At 56.9% G+C, this 14,183-nt stretch overlaps 2 protein-coding genes across 3 annotated transcripts; one reads left to right on the forward strand and one right to left on the reverse strand.

The window, feature by feature from the left end:
* Positions 1–1,366: 1,366 nt before the first annotated feature.
* LOC148662563 (coiled-coil domain-containing protein 106-like) lies at positions 1,367–8,747 on the forward strand. 2 transcript variants are annotated; one of them, XM_088631248.1, is made up of 5 exons: positions 1,367–1,654; positions 3,796–3,944; positions 5,117–5,302; positions 6,498–6,701; positions 7,716–8,747. In XM_088631248.1, exons 2-5 carry the CDS (start codon positions 3,842–3,844, stop codon positions 8,027–8,029), a joined length of 807 nt encoding a protein of 268 aa, XP_088487374.1. In that variant the 5' UTR covers positions 1,367–1,654; positions 3,796–3,841; the 3' UTR covers positions 8,030–8,747. The 2 variants fall into 2 exon arrangements, with proteins under 2 accessions (XP_088487374.1, XP_088487373.1); XM_088631247.1 differs by lacking the exon at positions 1,367–1,654 and adding an exon at positions 1,694–2,018.
* A 1,410-nt stretch (positions 8,748–10,157) lies between these two features.
* On the reverse strand, positions 10,158–14,027 carry LOC148662564 (uncharacterized). Its single transcript, XM_088631270.1, has 5 exons — positions 13,860–14,027; positions 13,051–13,098; positions 12,435–12,482; positions 11,054–11,214; positions 10,158–10,925 (listed from the first exon to the last, which is right to left on the reverse strand). The coding sequence occupies exons 1-5, from the start codon at positions 14,007–14,009 to the stop codon at positions 10,898–10,900; spliced, it is 435 nt and encodes a 144-aa protein (XP_088487396.1). The 5' UTR covers positions 14,010–14,027; the 3' UTR covers positions 10,158–10,897.
* Positions 14,028–14,183: the final 156 nt, after the last annotated feature.

Below are 14,183 nucleotides of genomic sequence, written 5' to 3' on the forward strand. Positions count from 1 at the left end.
CTCCTGTCCTGGAGTCCCCGCACTGGCTTCCGGTCAAATTCCGTGCGCTCTCGATGACAGCTCCAGAGACACGGCGTGGTGTGAACAGATACAGGGTGTCGAGACCCCTTCCAGACGAGCTGCTGATCGAACACAAAGGAGACGAGACTGGGAATCAGACCATCTAACAACCCAGCAAACAGGGCCGAACGGGTAAGCAACCCCGTAGCTTAATGACCCAATATAAGGTAACGATAGGAGGAATCACAGGAGAAAATATAGCAAATAATTAAAAAAAAACAGGAATATAACAGTGGAGCAAATACGCAAATGACTGGAGGAGCTCACCCAGCTGTGTCCTGAGAGAAGCCAGGGTATCGGGCTTCAACCACAGGGCTAGGCGGCTTGTTCCCCACCCCCACCCCCCTCTGTGTACAGGAGAGCCTCCTGTCCTGACTGGATGAGCTCACCCAGCTGTGTCCTGAGAGAAGCCAGGGTATCGGCTTCAACCACAGGGCTAGGCGGCTTGTTCCCCACCCCCGCCACCCTCTGTGTACAGGAGAGCCTCCTGTCCTGACTGGAGGAGCTCACCCAGCTGTGTCTGGAGAGAAGCCAGGGTATCGGCTTCAATCACAGGGCTGGGCAGCTTGTTCCCCACCCCCACCACCCTCTGTGTACAGGAGAGCCTCCTGTCCTGACTGGAGGAGCTCACCCAGCTGTGTCCTGAGAGAAGCCAGGGTATCGGCTTCAACCACAGGGCTGGGCAGCTTGTTCCCCACCCCCGCCCCCCCTCCGTGTAAAGCGACACCTCCTCTGAGCTACGCGAGCAGACAGTGGGATTTTGCCCCGCGCAGTCCTTCCAGTCTGGGACAGACTCCAGCTCCCCCCAGTCTGCGAGCCTGGACTGGAGAGAGAGCCGGGGGGGCAGACGGAGGGGTGGATGGACCGGGGGCGTCAGGGAGAGACGGCGTCGCCTCGTCAGTCCCCGGCAGCCCTGTGCCTTTAACGGCAGCGAGGAGCAGGTGAAACCCGACTCCGCCGCCGCCCCCGCGTCCCCAGATAGGGAACCGGTTAGGCCTGGCCTCCTGCCCAGAGGTGTGAGAGAGTGCCGGAGGACTGGAATGCTGCTGTGCTTTTCCTCTCCCGCCCAGCGAACCGAAAGAGAAAGTCAGCTGTGGTGGTCCCCCAACCCACCCTCCCACCACTAACGAGTTCTGTTCTGCCACTCCCTCGTTAACGAGCTGCCATGGGGTGGGGGGGGCGGGGGGCGGGCCGCCGTGTGAGACTCCCGCTGCATCTCAACTCAAAACCGAGAACGGGAGGCGCGTCTGTGCACAGAGGGGGGCGGGGGCGGGGAACAAGCCGCCCAGCCCCTGTGGTTGAAGCCGAGACCCTGGCTTCTCTCCAGACACAGCTGGGTGAGCTCCTCCAGTCAGGACAGGAGGCTCTTCTGTACACAGAGGGGGGCGGGGGCGGGGAACAAGCCGCCCAGCCCTGTGGTTGAAGCCGATACTCTGGCTTCTCTCAGGACGCAGTTGGGTGAGCTCCTCCAGTCAGGACAGGGGGCTCTTCTGTACACAGAGAGTGGTGGATGTGGGGAACAAGCCGCCCAGCCCTGTGGTTGAAGCCGATACCCTGTCTTCTCTCAGGACGCAGCTGGCTCCAACAGCTCCAGGTAAACATTGGTGTGCGCAGGTGTGCGTGTGTGTGTGCAGACACTGGCCTCCTGCCACGCAGAGTCTGTTCTCCCCAGAGAGCGCAGGCTGAGATTCGCGCTGGCAGGGGGCAGGGCCAGAGCTGGCTGTGGGGCACGGGAAAGGGGGCCAGGACGGGAGCAGACGAGGGGACCGGAGTCGGGGGCACGCTGGGGGACCCCGCGGCCCCTCGCACCCTCAGCGCCGCTGGACTGACGCCCCTGAGAAGGGCTCTTCACAGCCGAGGAGGAGGAGAGGAAAGGAAAGAAGGATCTCTTCCGGGAGACGTCGAGATTCAGAGACTCGGGCCGGTCCGGGGGCGCGCGGGATCAAACACATTACTGGGTGATTTTGGGGCACATTCCTGGGCACTTTTGGGGCACCTTCCTGGGTGATTTTGGGGCACATTTCTGGGCACTTTTGGGGCACCTTCCTGGGTGATTTTGGGGCACATTTCTGGGCACTTTTGGGGCACATTCCTGGGTGATTTTAGGGCACATTTCTGGGCACTTTTGGGGCACATTCCTGGGTGATTTTAGGGCACCTTCCTGGGTGATTTTAGGGCACATTTCTGGGCACTTTTGGGGCACCTTCCTGGGTGATTTTAGGGCACATTTCTGGGCACTTTTGGGGCACCTTCCTGGGTGATTTTGGGGCACATTTCTGGGCACTTTTGGGGCACATTCCTGGGTGATTTTGGGGCACATTTCTGGGCACTTTTGGGGCACATTCCTGGGTGATTTTGGGGCACATTTCTGGGCACTTTTGGGGCACATTCCTGGGTGATTTTAGGGCACCTTCCTGGGTGATTTTAGGGCACATTTCTGGGCACTTTTGGGGCACCTTCCTGGGTGATTTTGGGGCACCTTCCTGGGTGATTTTGGGGCACATTTCTGGGTGATTTTGGGGCACATTCCTGGGTGATTTTGGGGCACATTCCTGGGTGATTTTAGGGCACTTCTGGGGCATGTATACAGGAATACATGTAAACACGAATGTGTAACTCTACGCCTTTACTAAAAGAATGTATGCAGTACTTTACTGTTACTAACATATATAAAAGTGTCTATACTCATATACAGGAATATACAGCAAGCATATACTGTTGTGACATATACTAATGTGCCAATCTGTATCTTTACTAACATACTGGATACAGTACAGGCTCGTACTGCACTGTTATTAATATATAAATGAGTCTGTATTCATATAATATATAGGAATGACAGTTAGTATGTACTGCTGTGATATATACTATCTTTACTATCAGACTGGATACGATACAGGCTTGTACTGCACTGTTATTAATATATAAATGAGTCTGTATTCATATAATATATAGGAATGACAGTTAGTATGTACTGCTGTGATATATACTATCTTTACTAACATACTGGATACAGTACAGGCTCGTACTGCACTGTTATTAATATATAAATGAGTCTGTATTCATATAATATATAGGAATGACAGTTAGTATGTACTGCTGTGATATATACTCTCTTTACTATCAGACCGGATATGGTACAGACGTGAACTGCACTTTGAAGTGTGATCACCTACACTGCAGTTGGGCTCATCTGACGACATTTGGGATCAGGCCAGTTTTCACTTTCCTTCTGCACACAATGAGGCCCTTGTCGGAATTTTCCACGGACCAGGACTGGACAGCCCTGCTTTAAAGACCCCTGGAGACTCTGCAGACACACACACACACACACACACACTGACCCCTCCAGGACCAGGACCGGACAGCCCTGCTTTAAAGACCCCTGGAGACTCTGCAGACACACACACACACTGACCCCTCCAGGACCAGGACTGGACAGCCCTGCTTTAAAGACCCCTGGAGACTCTGCAGACACACACACGCTGACCTCTCTGAGGGGAGGGTCCAGCAAGGCGCTATATAGGTGTAAGGAATCACCACTACTATTATTATTATTGCTGGTGGCGTTATATGACCTCTGGCTGTGTATAGTTTAGTTTTTAATTCACTTATATGTCTAATATTTGTGGGCTTAAACCTTCTCCGGTGTCTGTTCTTACTATGCGACGCTCCATAAAAGTTAGGAAAACAAAAAATAAGCACTGAACATCCCACCTCGTGTCCTCCCGGCAGGCACCCCTCACCCCCGTGTCCCGTGGACGTTCCCACGCCGCGCGACATGTGGAGCCCGGATATCAAGAGAGAAGAGGCGTCGCGGGCAGCCGGGGACAATGAGTTCTTCTCCCAGGCGCTGGGAGAAACGCCCGGCAGGGAGCAAACAGGTGCGTTTGTGCGACAGTCGGATTTCTCCTGAAGCAGACACAGGCGGCCATACTGTACCTGGCGCATGCGCGGTAGGCCGGCCCCGCTCTCTCCCGGCGGCTGCAGTGACTGATCCGGCCACTAGCGGCCGCCAGTTCCCCGATTTTAATTCTAATAATAATCATAACAATAATAATTGCATACACTTCTATAGCGCTTTTCTGGACACTCCACTCAATACCTCGACTGGGTGTCGATTCCTATACCCGCCAAAAGCCGACTGCTCGAATATTCACACACGGGGGTATTTAGAGGTTCGTGTGTGAAGGGGGGTAAGTTCATAGGATTGGGGGTGACTACTGATCCACCCCAATGAGTCGCGTGCGGCGTGGATTCGCTTGCACGTCTAATCCGGTGCGGGGCATTTATCTTGTGGGGTAGGGAAATATTTGCGCGTGTGCTGGGGGAGTTTTTTTCAGACGCCTGGTCCAGCAGCCAGATCACCCTGCAGCTCCCAGCTGGCAGCCCTCTCCCCACTGGAGCCCAGCAGGTGGGAGCCTGGCCAGTACCTGGATGGGAGACTCCTGGGAAAAACTGAGGCTGCTGCTGCTGGGAGAGGTGTGAGTGGGGCCAGCAGGGGGCGCTCTCACCCTGTTGTCTGTGTGGGTCCTGATGCCCCAGTATAGTGACGGGGGACACTGGACTGTAAACAGGCGCCGTCAAACCGAGGTCCTGACTCTCTGTGCTCATTAACAATCCCGGGGTGTCTCTGGAGAAGAGTAGGGGTGTTACCCCAGTGTCCTGGCCTGATTCCCCCCCTGGTCTTGACCCATCATGGCCTCCTAATCACCCCCCCCTCTCTGAACTGGCTCCATCCCTCTGCTCTCCTCCCCACTGAGAGCTGCTGTGTGCTGAGAGGACTGGAGCATCATCCAGGTGGGGGCTGCACACTGGGGGGGCTGGAGGGGATCCCCCTGACCTGGGAAGAGCTCTGAGGGGAGTGTCCAGAAAAGCGCTCTATAAGTGTCAGCAATTAATTAATTAATTAATTAATTAAGTGGGAGATAGCGTCGGGAAAAACAGAAGATGGAGGGGAGGTGTGTGTCGGGGGGGGGGGTAAATGCCCACGTCACTTGTTCGCGGTGATGGCTTGTTCTGAATTCCGAATCAAACGTTAACGCCCCCCCCCCAGGCTGCAGGCCGGAAGTGACGGCGGCGGCCCCGGTCATCGCGGTGGCGGCGCTGTTCGGCCAGGCGCCCGGGTCGGGCCACGAGCTGCTGCTGGAGAAGGTGCGCGCGCTGGAGGAGAAGGTGCGCGCGCTGGAGGGGGAGCGCGACTTCTTGCGCCGGACGATCGACCGCCTGACGGCGGGCGCAGGTACGCTTCTGAATCGACTGAAATATCTCCTTCTTCCCCCTCGGCAACGGTGCTCACTGAAATAATTCAAAATGCCCCCTTTTAGATATTTCGATATTAACGGGTTGCGTACAAAACTATATTCCGGACTTTTTAACACACATTATTAATTGTATGTCGAAATGTGAGCATCAGGAATCAACATTTTATTGCTGATTGGCGACTTTCAGTGTTCTGGGGCATGCAGGTAACGTTTTAAAATGAGTCTTCTTCATGCAATGAGTTTTGGAGGCGGATGGAATTTCTTGAGGGTTCCTGAAACTATTCCTTTGGCCTGGACAGTCCATCACAGGACACAAACACACACACAGCCTGGACAGGACAGCAGTCCATCACAGGACACACACACACTCACACACCCTGGACAGGACACCATTCCATCACAGGACACACACACACCCTGGACAGGACACCAGTCCATCACAGGACACACACACACCCTGGACAGGACACCAGTCCATCACAGAACACACACACACATGCATTCACACACCCTGGACAGGACACCAGTCCATCACAGGACACACACACACTCACACACCCTGGACAGGACACCAGTCCATCACAGAACACACACACACACACACACACACACACACACACACACACACACACACACACACACACACACACACACACCCTGGACAGGACACCAGTCCATCACAGGACACACACAAACACTCACACACCCTGGACAGGACACCAGTCCATCACAGGACACACACACACACTCACACACCCTGGACAGGACAGCAGTCCATCACAGGACACACACACACACTCACACACCCTGGACAGGACAGCAGTCCATCACAGGACACACACACACACTCACACACCCTGGACAGGACACCAGTCCGTCACAGGACACACACACACACTCACACACCCTGGACAGGACACCAGTCCATCACAGGACACACACACACACCAGGGCCAGTTTTCCCAGAAGCCAATTAGCCCAAAAGCCTGTCTTTGGACCCGGAGAACACAGGGAGAACATGCAGACTCCACACAGACAGCCCCCCCCCAGGTCCAGACCCGAGCCCGGAGCCCCCCCGCGCTGAACCCCTCCTTACAGACGGCCGCACACAGCTCCGTTGTGGCCGAGTGTCCCGAGGCGATCCGTTAAAAGAACCCGGTGTGTTATCTCCAGGTGAGGCCCGCGGCCCGACGCCGGTGGTGGCAGAGAACGCGGCGCCGGTGCCGACGACGAGCGGGGCGCCCCCCCCCCCTGGGAGCCCCTCGACCTCGGGGGCCGCGGCCCGCCCCGTGGACAGCGCCCCCCGATCCGGCAGGCGGCCGGTCTCCCGCAGGGAGAAGACGATGAAGCAGCTGGGGAAAGTGTCTTCTGTCCGAGGTAGGAGCAGCAGGGCTGGGCGAAGTCCCCCTCCAGAAAACCCATGAATCCCGTCTCTACTGTCACTCCAGTCAGGACAGGAGGCTCTACTGTACACAGAGAGGGGTGGGAGGGTGGAACAAGCCGCCCATCCCTGTGGTTGAAGCCGATACCCCGGCTTCTCTCAGGACACAGCTGGGTGAGCTCCTCCAGTCAGGACAGGAGGCTCTTCTGTACACAGAGAGAGGTGGGAGGGTGGAACAAGCCGCCCATCCCTGTGGTTGAAGCCGATACCCTGGCTTCTCTCCAGACACAGCTGGGTGAGCTCCTCCAGTCAGGACAGGAGGCTCTTCTGTACACAGAGAGAGGTGGGAGGGTGGAACAAGCCGCCCATCCCTGTGGTTGAAGCCGATACCCTGGCTTCTCTCCAGACACAGCTGGGTGAGCTCCTCCAGTCAGGACAGGAGGCTCTTCTGTACACAGAGGGTGGTGGGGGTAGGGAACAAGCTGCCCAGCCCTGTGGTTGAAGCCGATACCCTGGCTTCTCTCCAGACACAGCTGGGTGAGCTCCTCCAGTCAGGACAGGAGGCTCTACTGTACACAGAGAGGGGTGGGGGTGGGGAACAAGCTGCCCAGCCCTGTGGTTGAAGCCGATACCCTGGCTTCTCTCCAGACACAGCTGGGTGAGCTCCTCCAGTCAGGACAGGGGGCTCTTCTGTACGCAGAGGGGGGTGGGGGTGGGGAACAAGCCGCCCAGTCCGTGTGGTTGAAGGCCGATACCCCGGCTTCTCTCCAGACACAGCTGGGTGAGCTCCTCCAGTCAGGACAGGGGGCTCTTCTGTACACAGAGAGTGGCAGGGGTGTGGAACAAAGCCGATACCCTGGCTTCTCTCCAGACACAGCTGGGTGAGCTCCTCCAGTCAGGACAGGAGGCTCTTCTGTACACAGAGGGTGGCGGGGGTGGGGAACAAGCCGCCCAGCCCCTGTGGTTGAAGCCTTCCTTCTCTCTCCCCCCCCACCCCACCCCCCCGCCAGCGAAGACCCCTCAGGACATCCTGGAGCGCTACCGGCGGGCCCTGCAGGTCTTCCGCGCCGAGGGCAGCATGCAGAAGGCGTTCCGGCGCCTGCGGGTGGACCGCAACACGCTGGCGCTGACGGCGCCGCTGGCCGAGGCGATGATCGCCGCGCCCCGCCTGCTGGCCGAGCTGGGGCGCTTCCGGCCCGGGGCCGACCGCCTGCTGCAGTACGCCCGCCGCTGCGCCGCCAGCATGCCGGCCGACGTCCGGGAGCGGATCCGGGCCATGAAGGCCCGCGGGGAGCTGCTGCCCATCACCTACAAGCTCAAGTGACGGGGGGGGTGGCTCTACTGTACACAGAGGGTGGTGGGGGTGGGGAACAAGCCGCCCAGCCCTGTGGTTGAAGCCGATACCCTGGCTCCTCTCCAGACACAGCTGGGTGAGCTCCTCCAGTCAGGACAGGAGGCGCTTCTGTACACAGAGGGGGGCGGGGGTGGGGAACAACTCCTTTGTTCAGGGCCTTGGGGCATTCTTGTTGTGAATGGTGCTATATAAAAAAATGACAGGGGGGGTGGCTCTTCTGTACACAGAGGGGGGCAGGGGTGGGGAACAAGCCGCCCAGCCCCTGTGGTTGAAGCCGATACCCTGGCTTCTCTCCAGACACAGCTGGGTGAGCTCCTCCAGTCAGGACAGGGGGCTCTACTGTACACAGAGGGGGGCGGGGGTGGGGAACAAGCCGCCCAGTCCGTGTGGTTGAAGCCGATACCCTGGCTTCTCTCCAGACACAGCTGGGTGAGCTCCTCCAGTCAGGACAGGAGGCTCTACTGTACACAGAGGGTGGCGGGGGTGGGGAACAAGCTGCCCAGCCCTGTGGTTGAAGCCGATACCCCGGCTTCTCTCCAGACACAGCTGGGTGAGCTCCTCCAGTCAGGACAGGGGGCTCTTCTGTACACAGAGGGGGGCGGGGGTGGGGAACAACTCCTTTGTTCAGGGCCTTGGGGCATTCTTGTTGTGAAAGGCGCTAAATAAAAAAAACTGAACTGAAATTGAATCTTACAGGTTTGGGTTTTTCTTGTCAGAGATCTTGTCTGACGTGCCCGTTTCAGAAACGTGACGACACTCCCCACGCCCGAGTGCCGCCGGTCTGTGACGTAACGTATCCTTACACGACCATGACGGTTTCATCACGGACAGCACGAAAGCCCGAAAAGTGGTTGACGTTTTAATTTGGCAACGCCACGATGGATCCCAGTTTTTTTTTTATTTTGGAGGCCAAAAGAGGACAAAAAAGGAAACGTCCGGAGGTGGGTCGATGGTCATCTCTGCGGTTGTTCTGATGTTCTGAAAAAAACAGCGTTTCCACACCCCACGCAGATCAACTTCTCTTCGCCGCCCGCCGCACCCCTCTCACGTGATAGGGGCTTCCCCCCGGCTGTGACGTACTTACCCCCACCCCCCTTCCGGTTACGTCATACCGGAAGTCGCGCTTCGGGCCGCGGCGATGTCGACGGACTGTCTTGTAGCGTGAAAAGGGTTTCAATTTCGACTTAAGGAGTTGGCCATCGTTATATTTCGCGAGGTATAATACGGGGGGAGAAAGAACATTTACATTTATCAACCTACTAGTAATATTGGGTGGATCGGGGATACTGTGCCCCGAGGGGGTGACCTCTCACCTTGCTCTGGACGATGGGAGAAGACCTGTACCTTCAGTAGTCCGGGTTGTGAAAACTTCTTCTGGCAGTTCAAAACGTTTCGAAGAGACTACAGCGCTACCCTGTTTTCCATTTCTATCGTGTGTTATTATACAGTCATGAGTATCTGTCCTGATCACAGAGTCCCCCTCTCACTGCCAGGACTGAAGCCCAGTGCAGCACGAATAATAATAATAATTAATAAGTCTGGACCCTCCACTCAGAGCTCCTCCCAGGTCAGGGGGATCCCCTCCAGCCCCCCCAGTGTGCAGCCCCCACCTGGATGATGCTCCAGTCCGCTCAGCACACAGCAGCTCTCAGTGGGGAGGAGAGCAGAGGGATGGAGCCAGTTCAGAGAGGGGGGGGTGATTAGGAGGCCATGATGGGTCAAGACCAGGGGGGGAATCAGGCCAGGACACTGGGGTAACACCCCTACTCTTCTCCAGAGACACCCCGGGATTGTTAATGAGCACAGAGAGTCAGGACCTCGGTTTGACGGCGCCTGTTTACAGTCCAGTGTCCCCCGTCACTATACTGGGGCATCAGGACCCACACAGACCGCAGGGTGAGAGCGCCCCCTGCTGGCCCCACTCACACCTCTCCCAGCAGCAGCCTTGGGGGGGGAGGGGAGGGAAAAAACCAAAAGCTAAACAGATTTTTTTTTATTTTTTTTTTATTGATCCTTAACAAAAGAATAAAAATTACAAGCTTCAGTCCAGTCCAGTCTGGTGTCCCTCAGCTTCAGTCCTGTCCAGTCTGGTGTCTCTCAGCTCCAGTCCAGTCTGGTGTCCCTCAGCTCCAGTGCAGTCCAGACTGGGGTCCCTCAGCTTCGGTCCAGCACAGTCTGGGGTCCCTCAGCTCCAGTCCAGTCCAGTCTGGGGCCCCTCAGCTCCAGTCCAGTCCAGTCTGGGGTCCCTCAGCTTCGGTTCAGCACAGACTGGGGTCCCTCAGCTTTGGTCCAGCACAGTCTGGGGTCCCTCAGCTTCGGTCCAGCACAGACTGGTGTCCCTCAGCTTCGGCCCAGCACAGACTGGGGTCCATCAGCTTTGGTCCAGCACAGTCTGGGGTCCCTCAGCTTCGGTCCAGCACAGACTGGGGTCCCTCAGCTTCGGTCCAGCACAGTCTGGTGTCCCTAAGCTTCGGCCCAGCACAGACTGGGGTCCATCAGCTTCGGTCCAGCACAGACTGGGGTCCCTCAGCTTCGGTCCAGCACAGTCTGGGGTCCCTCAGCTTCGGTCCAGACTGGGGTCCCTCAGCTTCGGTCCAGACTGGGGTCCCTCAGCTTCGGTCCAGCACAGTCTGGGGTCCCTCAGCTTCAGTCCAGACTGGGGTCCCTCAGCTTCGGTCCAGCACAGTCTGGGGTCCCTCAGCTCCAGTCCAGTCCAGTCTGGTGTCTCTCAGCTCCGGTCCAGTCCAGTCTGGTGTCCCTAGGCTCCTGTCCAGTCCCGTCTGGTGTCCCTCAGCTCCAGTCCAGTCCAGTCCAGTCCAGTCCAGTCCAGTCCAGATCTTAGCCGGCACAGAACCAGGAAAGGAACCTGGAAAGAATATTGTTATTGCAGGTGTGAGGGACACAGACACAGACGTCACCATGACATCAAACAGCAAGAGGAGACTCCTCCTTGAATCACAGACACGACCAGGCGGCGCCCCCCTGTCTGCTCACCTGCACCTCCTCTTCCTCCTCTTGTCCTTCCCGGCAGCCAGCTCCTCCTCTCCCTCGCTCTTCCTCTCCTGAGCTACGGTCGCCACCTCCATCGGCTCGTCCTGGTCTTCTGTCTCAACCGACACGCAGCTCAGGGAGTTTAGAAGGACGCACCAGCGCTTCTGAAGCAGAGACAGGAGAGTCACGTTAAGAGTCGGACTGGACACTCCAGGACATGAACACTGCACTGAGAGAGAGAGAGGGGTTCATACAGACACACTGACTGGACACTCAAGTACATGAACACTGCACTGAGAGAGAGAGGGGTTCACACAGACACACTGACTGACTGGACACTCCAGTACATGAACACTGCACTGAGAGAGAGAGGGGTTCATACAGACACACTGACTGGACACTCCAGTACATGAACACTGCACTGAGAGAGAGAGGGGTTCATACAGACACACTGACTGGACACTCCAGTACATGAACACTGCACTGAGAGAGAGAGGGGTTCATACAGACACACTGACTGGACACTCCAGGACATGAACACTGCACTGAGAGAGGGAGAGGGGTTCATACAGACACACTGACTGGACACTCCAGTACATGAACACTGCACTGAGAGAGAGAGAGGGGTTCATACAGACACACTGACTGGACACTCCAGGACATGAACACTGCACTGAGAGAGAGAGGGGTTCATACAGACACACTGACTGGACACTCCAGTACATGAACACTGCACTGAGAGAGAGAGGGGTTCATACAGACACACTGACTGGACACTCCAGTACATGAACACTGCACTGAGAGAGAGAGGGGTTCACACAGACACACTGACTGGACACTCCAGTACATGAACACTGCACTGAGAGAGAGAGGGGTTCATACAGACACCCTGACTGGACACTCCAGTACATGAACACTGCACTGAGAGAGAGAGAGAGGGGTTCATACAGACACACTGACTGGACACTCCAGTACATGAACACTGCACTGAGAGAGAGAGAGAGGGGTTCATACAGACACACTGACTGGACACTCCAGTACATGAACACTGCACTGAGAGAGAGAGGGGTTCACACAGACACACTGACTGGACACTCCAGTACATGAACACTGCACTGAGAGAGAGAGAGGGGTTCACACACACACACTGACTGGACACTCCAGTACATGAACACTGCACTGAGAGAGAGAGGGGTTCACACAGACACACTGACTGGACACTCCAGTACATGAACACTGCACTGAGAGAGAGAGAGGGGTTCATACAGACACACTGACTGACTGGACACTCCAGTACATGAACACTGCACTGAGAGAGAGAGAAGGGTTCATACAGACACTGGACACTGGACAGGAGTAAAGAGAGGATCAGAGCATCACCCACCTTCTTTTTCTTCTGTCTCACAGGAGGTGGTGATTGGACCTCCTCCAGCTGGAGTCCGAGGAGGGAGAGAGGGGGCAGGAGAGGGACAGCACAGGGAGAGAAAGAGAGAGACAGGTGAGTCAAGTGTCCCAAGAGCACAGAGACTCTGCTGAGATCACACTCGTAGGGAGTGAGCCTGGGTGTAGCCCACTAATACTGACCCACTGGACACCACAGGACAGAGAGGAGGAGGAGGAGAGAGACACACTGCCTGGACACCACAGGACAGAGAGGAGGAGGAGGAGAGAGACACACTGCCTGGACACCACAGGACAGAGAGGAGGAGGAGAGAGACACACTGAGGACAGAGAGGAGGAGGAGAGAGACACTGACAGACAGGGCTGAAAGAGAGAGAGACAGAGAGGCAGGGACAGACAGACAGCAGGCCGAGAGAGAGACACTGACAGACAGGGCTGAAAGAGAGAGAGACAGAGAGGCAGGGACAGACAGACAGCAGACCGAGAGAGACACTGACAGACAGGGCTGAAAGAGAGAGAGACACTGAGACCCAGGGACAGACAAGACGGCGAAACTCCACCACAGACAGGACAGGGGGCAGGGTGGGACCAGCACTGACCTCCTTCCTCTCTCCTGCCGGAGGAGCTGTCTCCACCTCCTCTTCCTCCTGCAAGTCAAGAGACAGGCTGAGAGAGAGACGGGCTGGCGGGACATCGGCGAACAGAGCTGAAGGCAGAGAGCCGGGGAGACAGGCCCAGCTGGGACAACGCAGGACAGACAGAGAGCAGGGAGACACACGGAGAGACACAGGGAGAGACACAGGGAGAGAGGGACAAACACAGAGACTCAGACAGAAGGACAGAAAGACAGAAAGAGAGAAGTACAGACGGACAAAAAGACAGAGAAAAGGACAGATGGACTGATGGACAGAGAGAAGGAGAAAAGGACAGAAAGACAGATGGACTGAAGGACAGATGGACAGAGAAAATAACAGAAAGACAGAAGGACAGTGAAAGGGACAGATGGACAGAAGGAAAGATGGACAGAGAAAAGGACAGAAGGACAGATGGATAGAAAGATAGAAGGATAGACAGACAGACGGACAGACGGACGGACAGAAAGACAGACGGAAAGAAAGAGATGGACAGAAGGACAGATGGACAGAGAAAAGAACAGAAAGTCAGAAGGACAGATGGACAGAGAAAAGAACAGAAAGACAGAAGGACAGTGAAAGGGACAGATGGACAGAAGGAAAGATGGACAGAGAAAAGGACAGAAGGACAGATGGATAGAAAGATAGAAGGATAGACGGACAGACGGACAGAAAGACAGACAGACAGACAGACGGACAGACGGACAGACAGACAGATGGACAGACAGACGGACAGAAGGACAGACGGACAGACGGACAGACTCTGCCCCACTTGCCTCGTCAGACATCTCCGCCTCTCTCCTTGCCCTCCGCACCGGGGAGCCCCAGGCGGGGCCTGGCGGGGGCGGGCGGGCGATGGGGGGCAGGACGGGCGGGGGCAGGGGCAGGGGCACCGCCCCGGGCAGCAGGGGGGGCTCGAGGGGCATGGCGGCGAGGAAGGGGGGGCGGCGGGGCGGGGCGGTCAGGGGCCGGAGGGGGCCGGAGGGGGGGGCCGGGGGCGGGGGGCGGAGGGGGCTCTCGGGCGAGGACGGGGGGGACACCGAGCGGAACGAGCCGGGCGAGCCCGAGCGGGACGAGCCGGGTGACCCCGGGAGGTCCAG

Source organism: Lepisosteus platostomus, chromosome 5 (genome assembly GCF_059453375.1).
Source record: "Lepisosteus platostomus isolate fLepPlt1 chromosome 5, fLepPlt1.hap1, whole genome shotgun sequence".
Classification (NCBI taxonomy): Eukaryota; Metazoa; Chordata; class Actinopteri; order Semionotiformes; family Lepisosteidae; genus Lepisosteus; species Lepisosteus platostomus.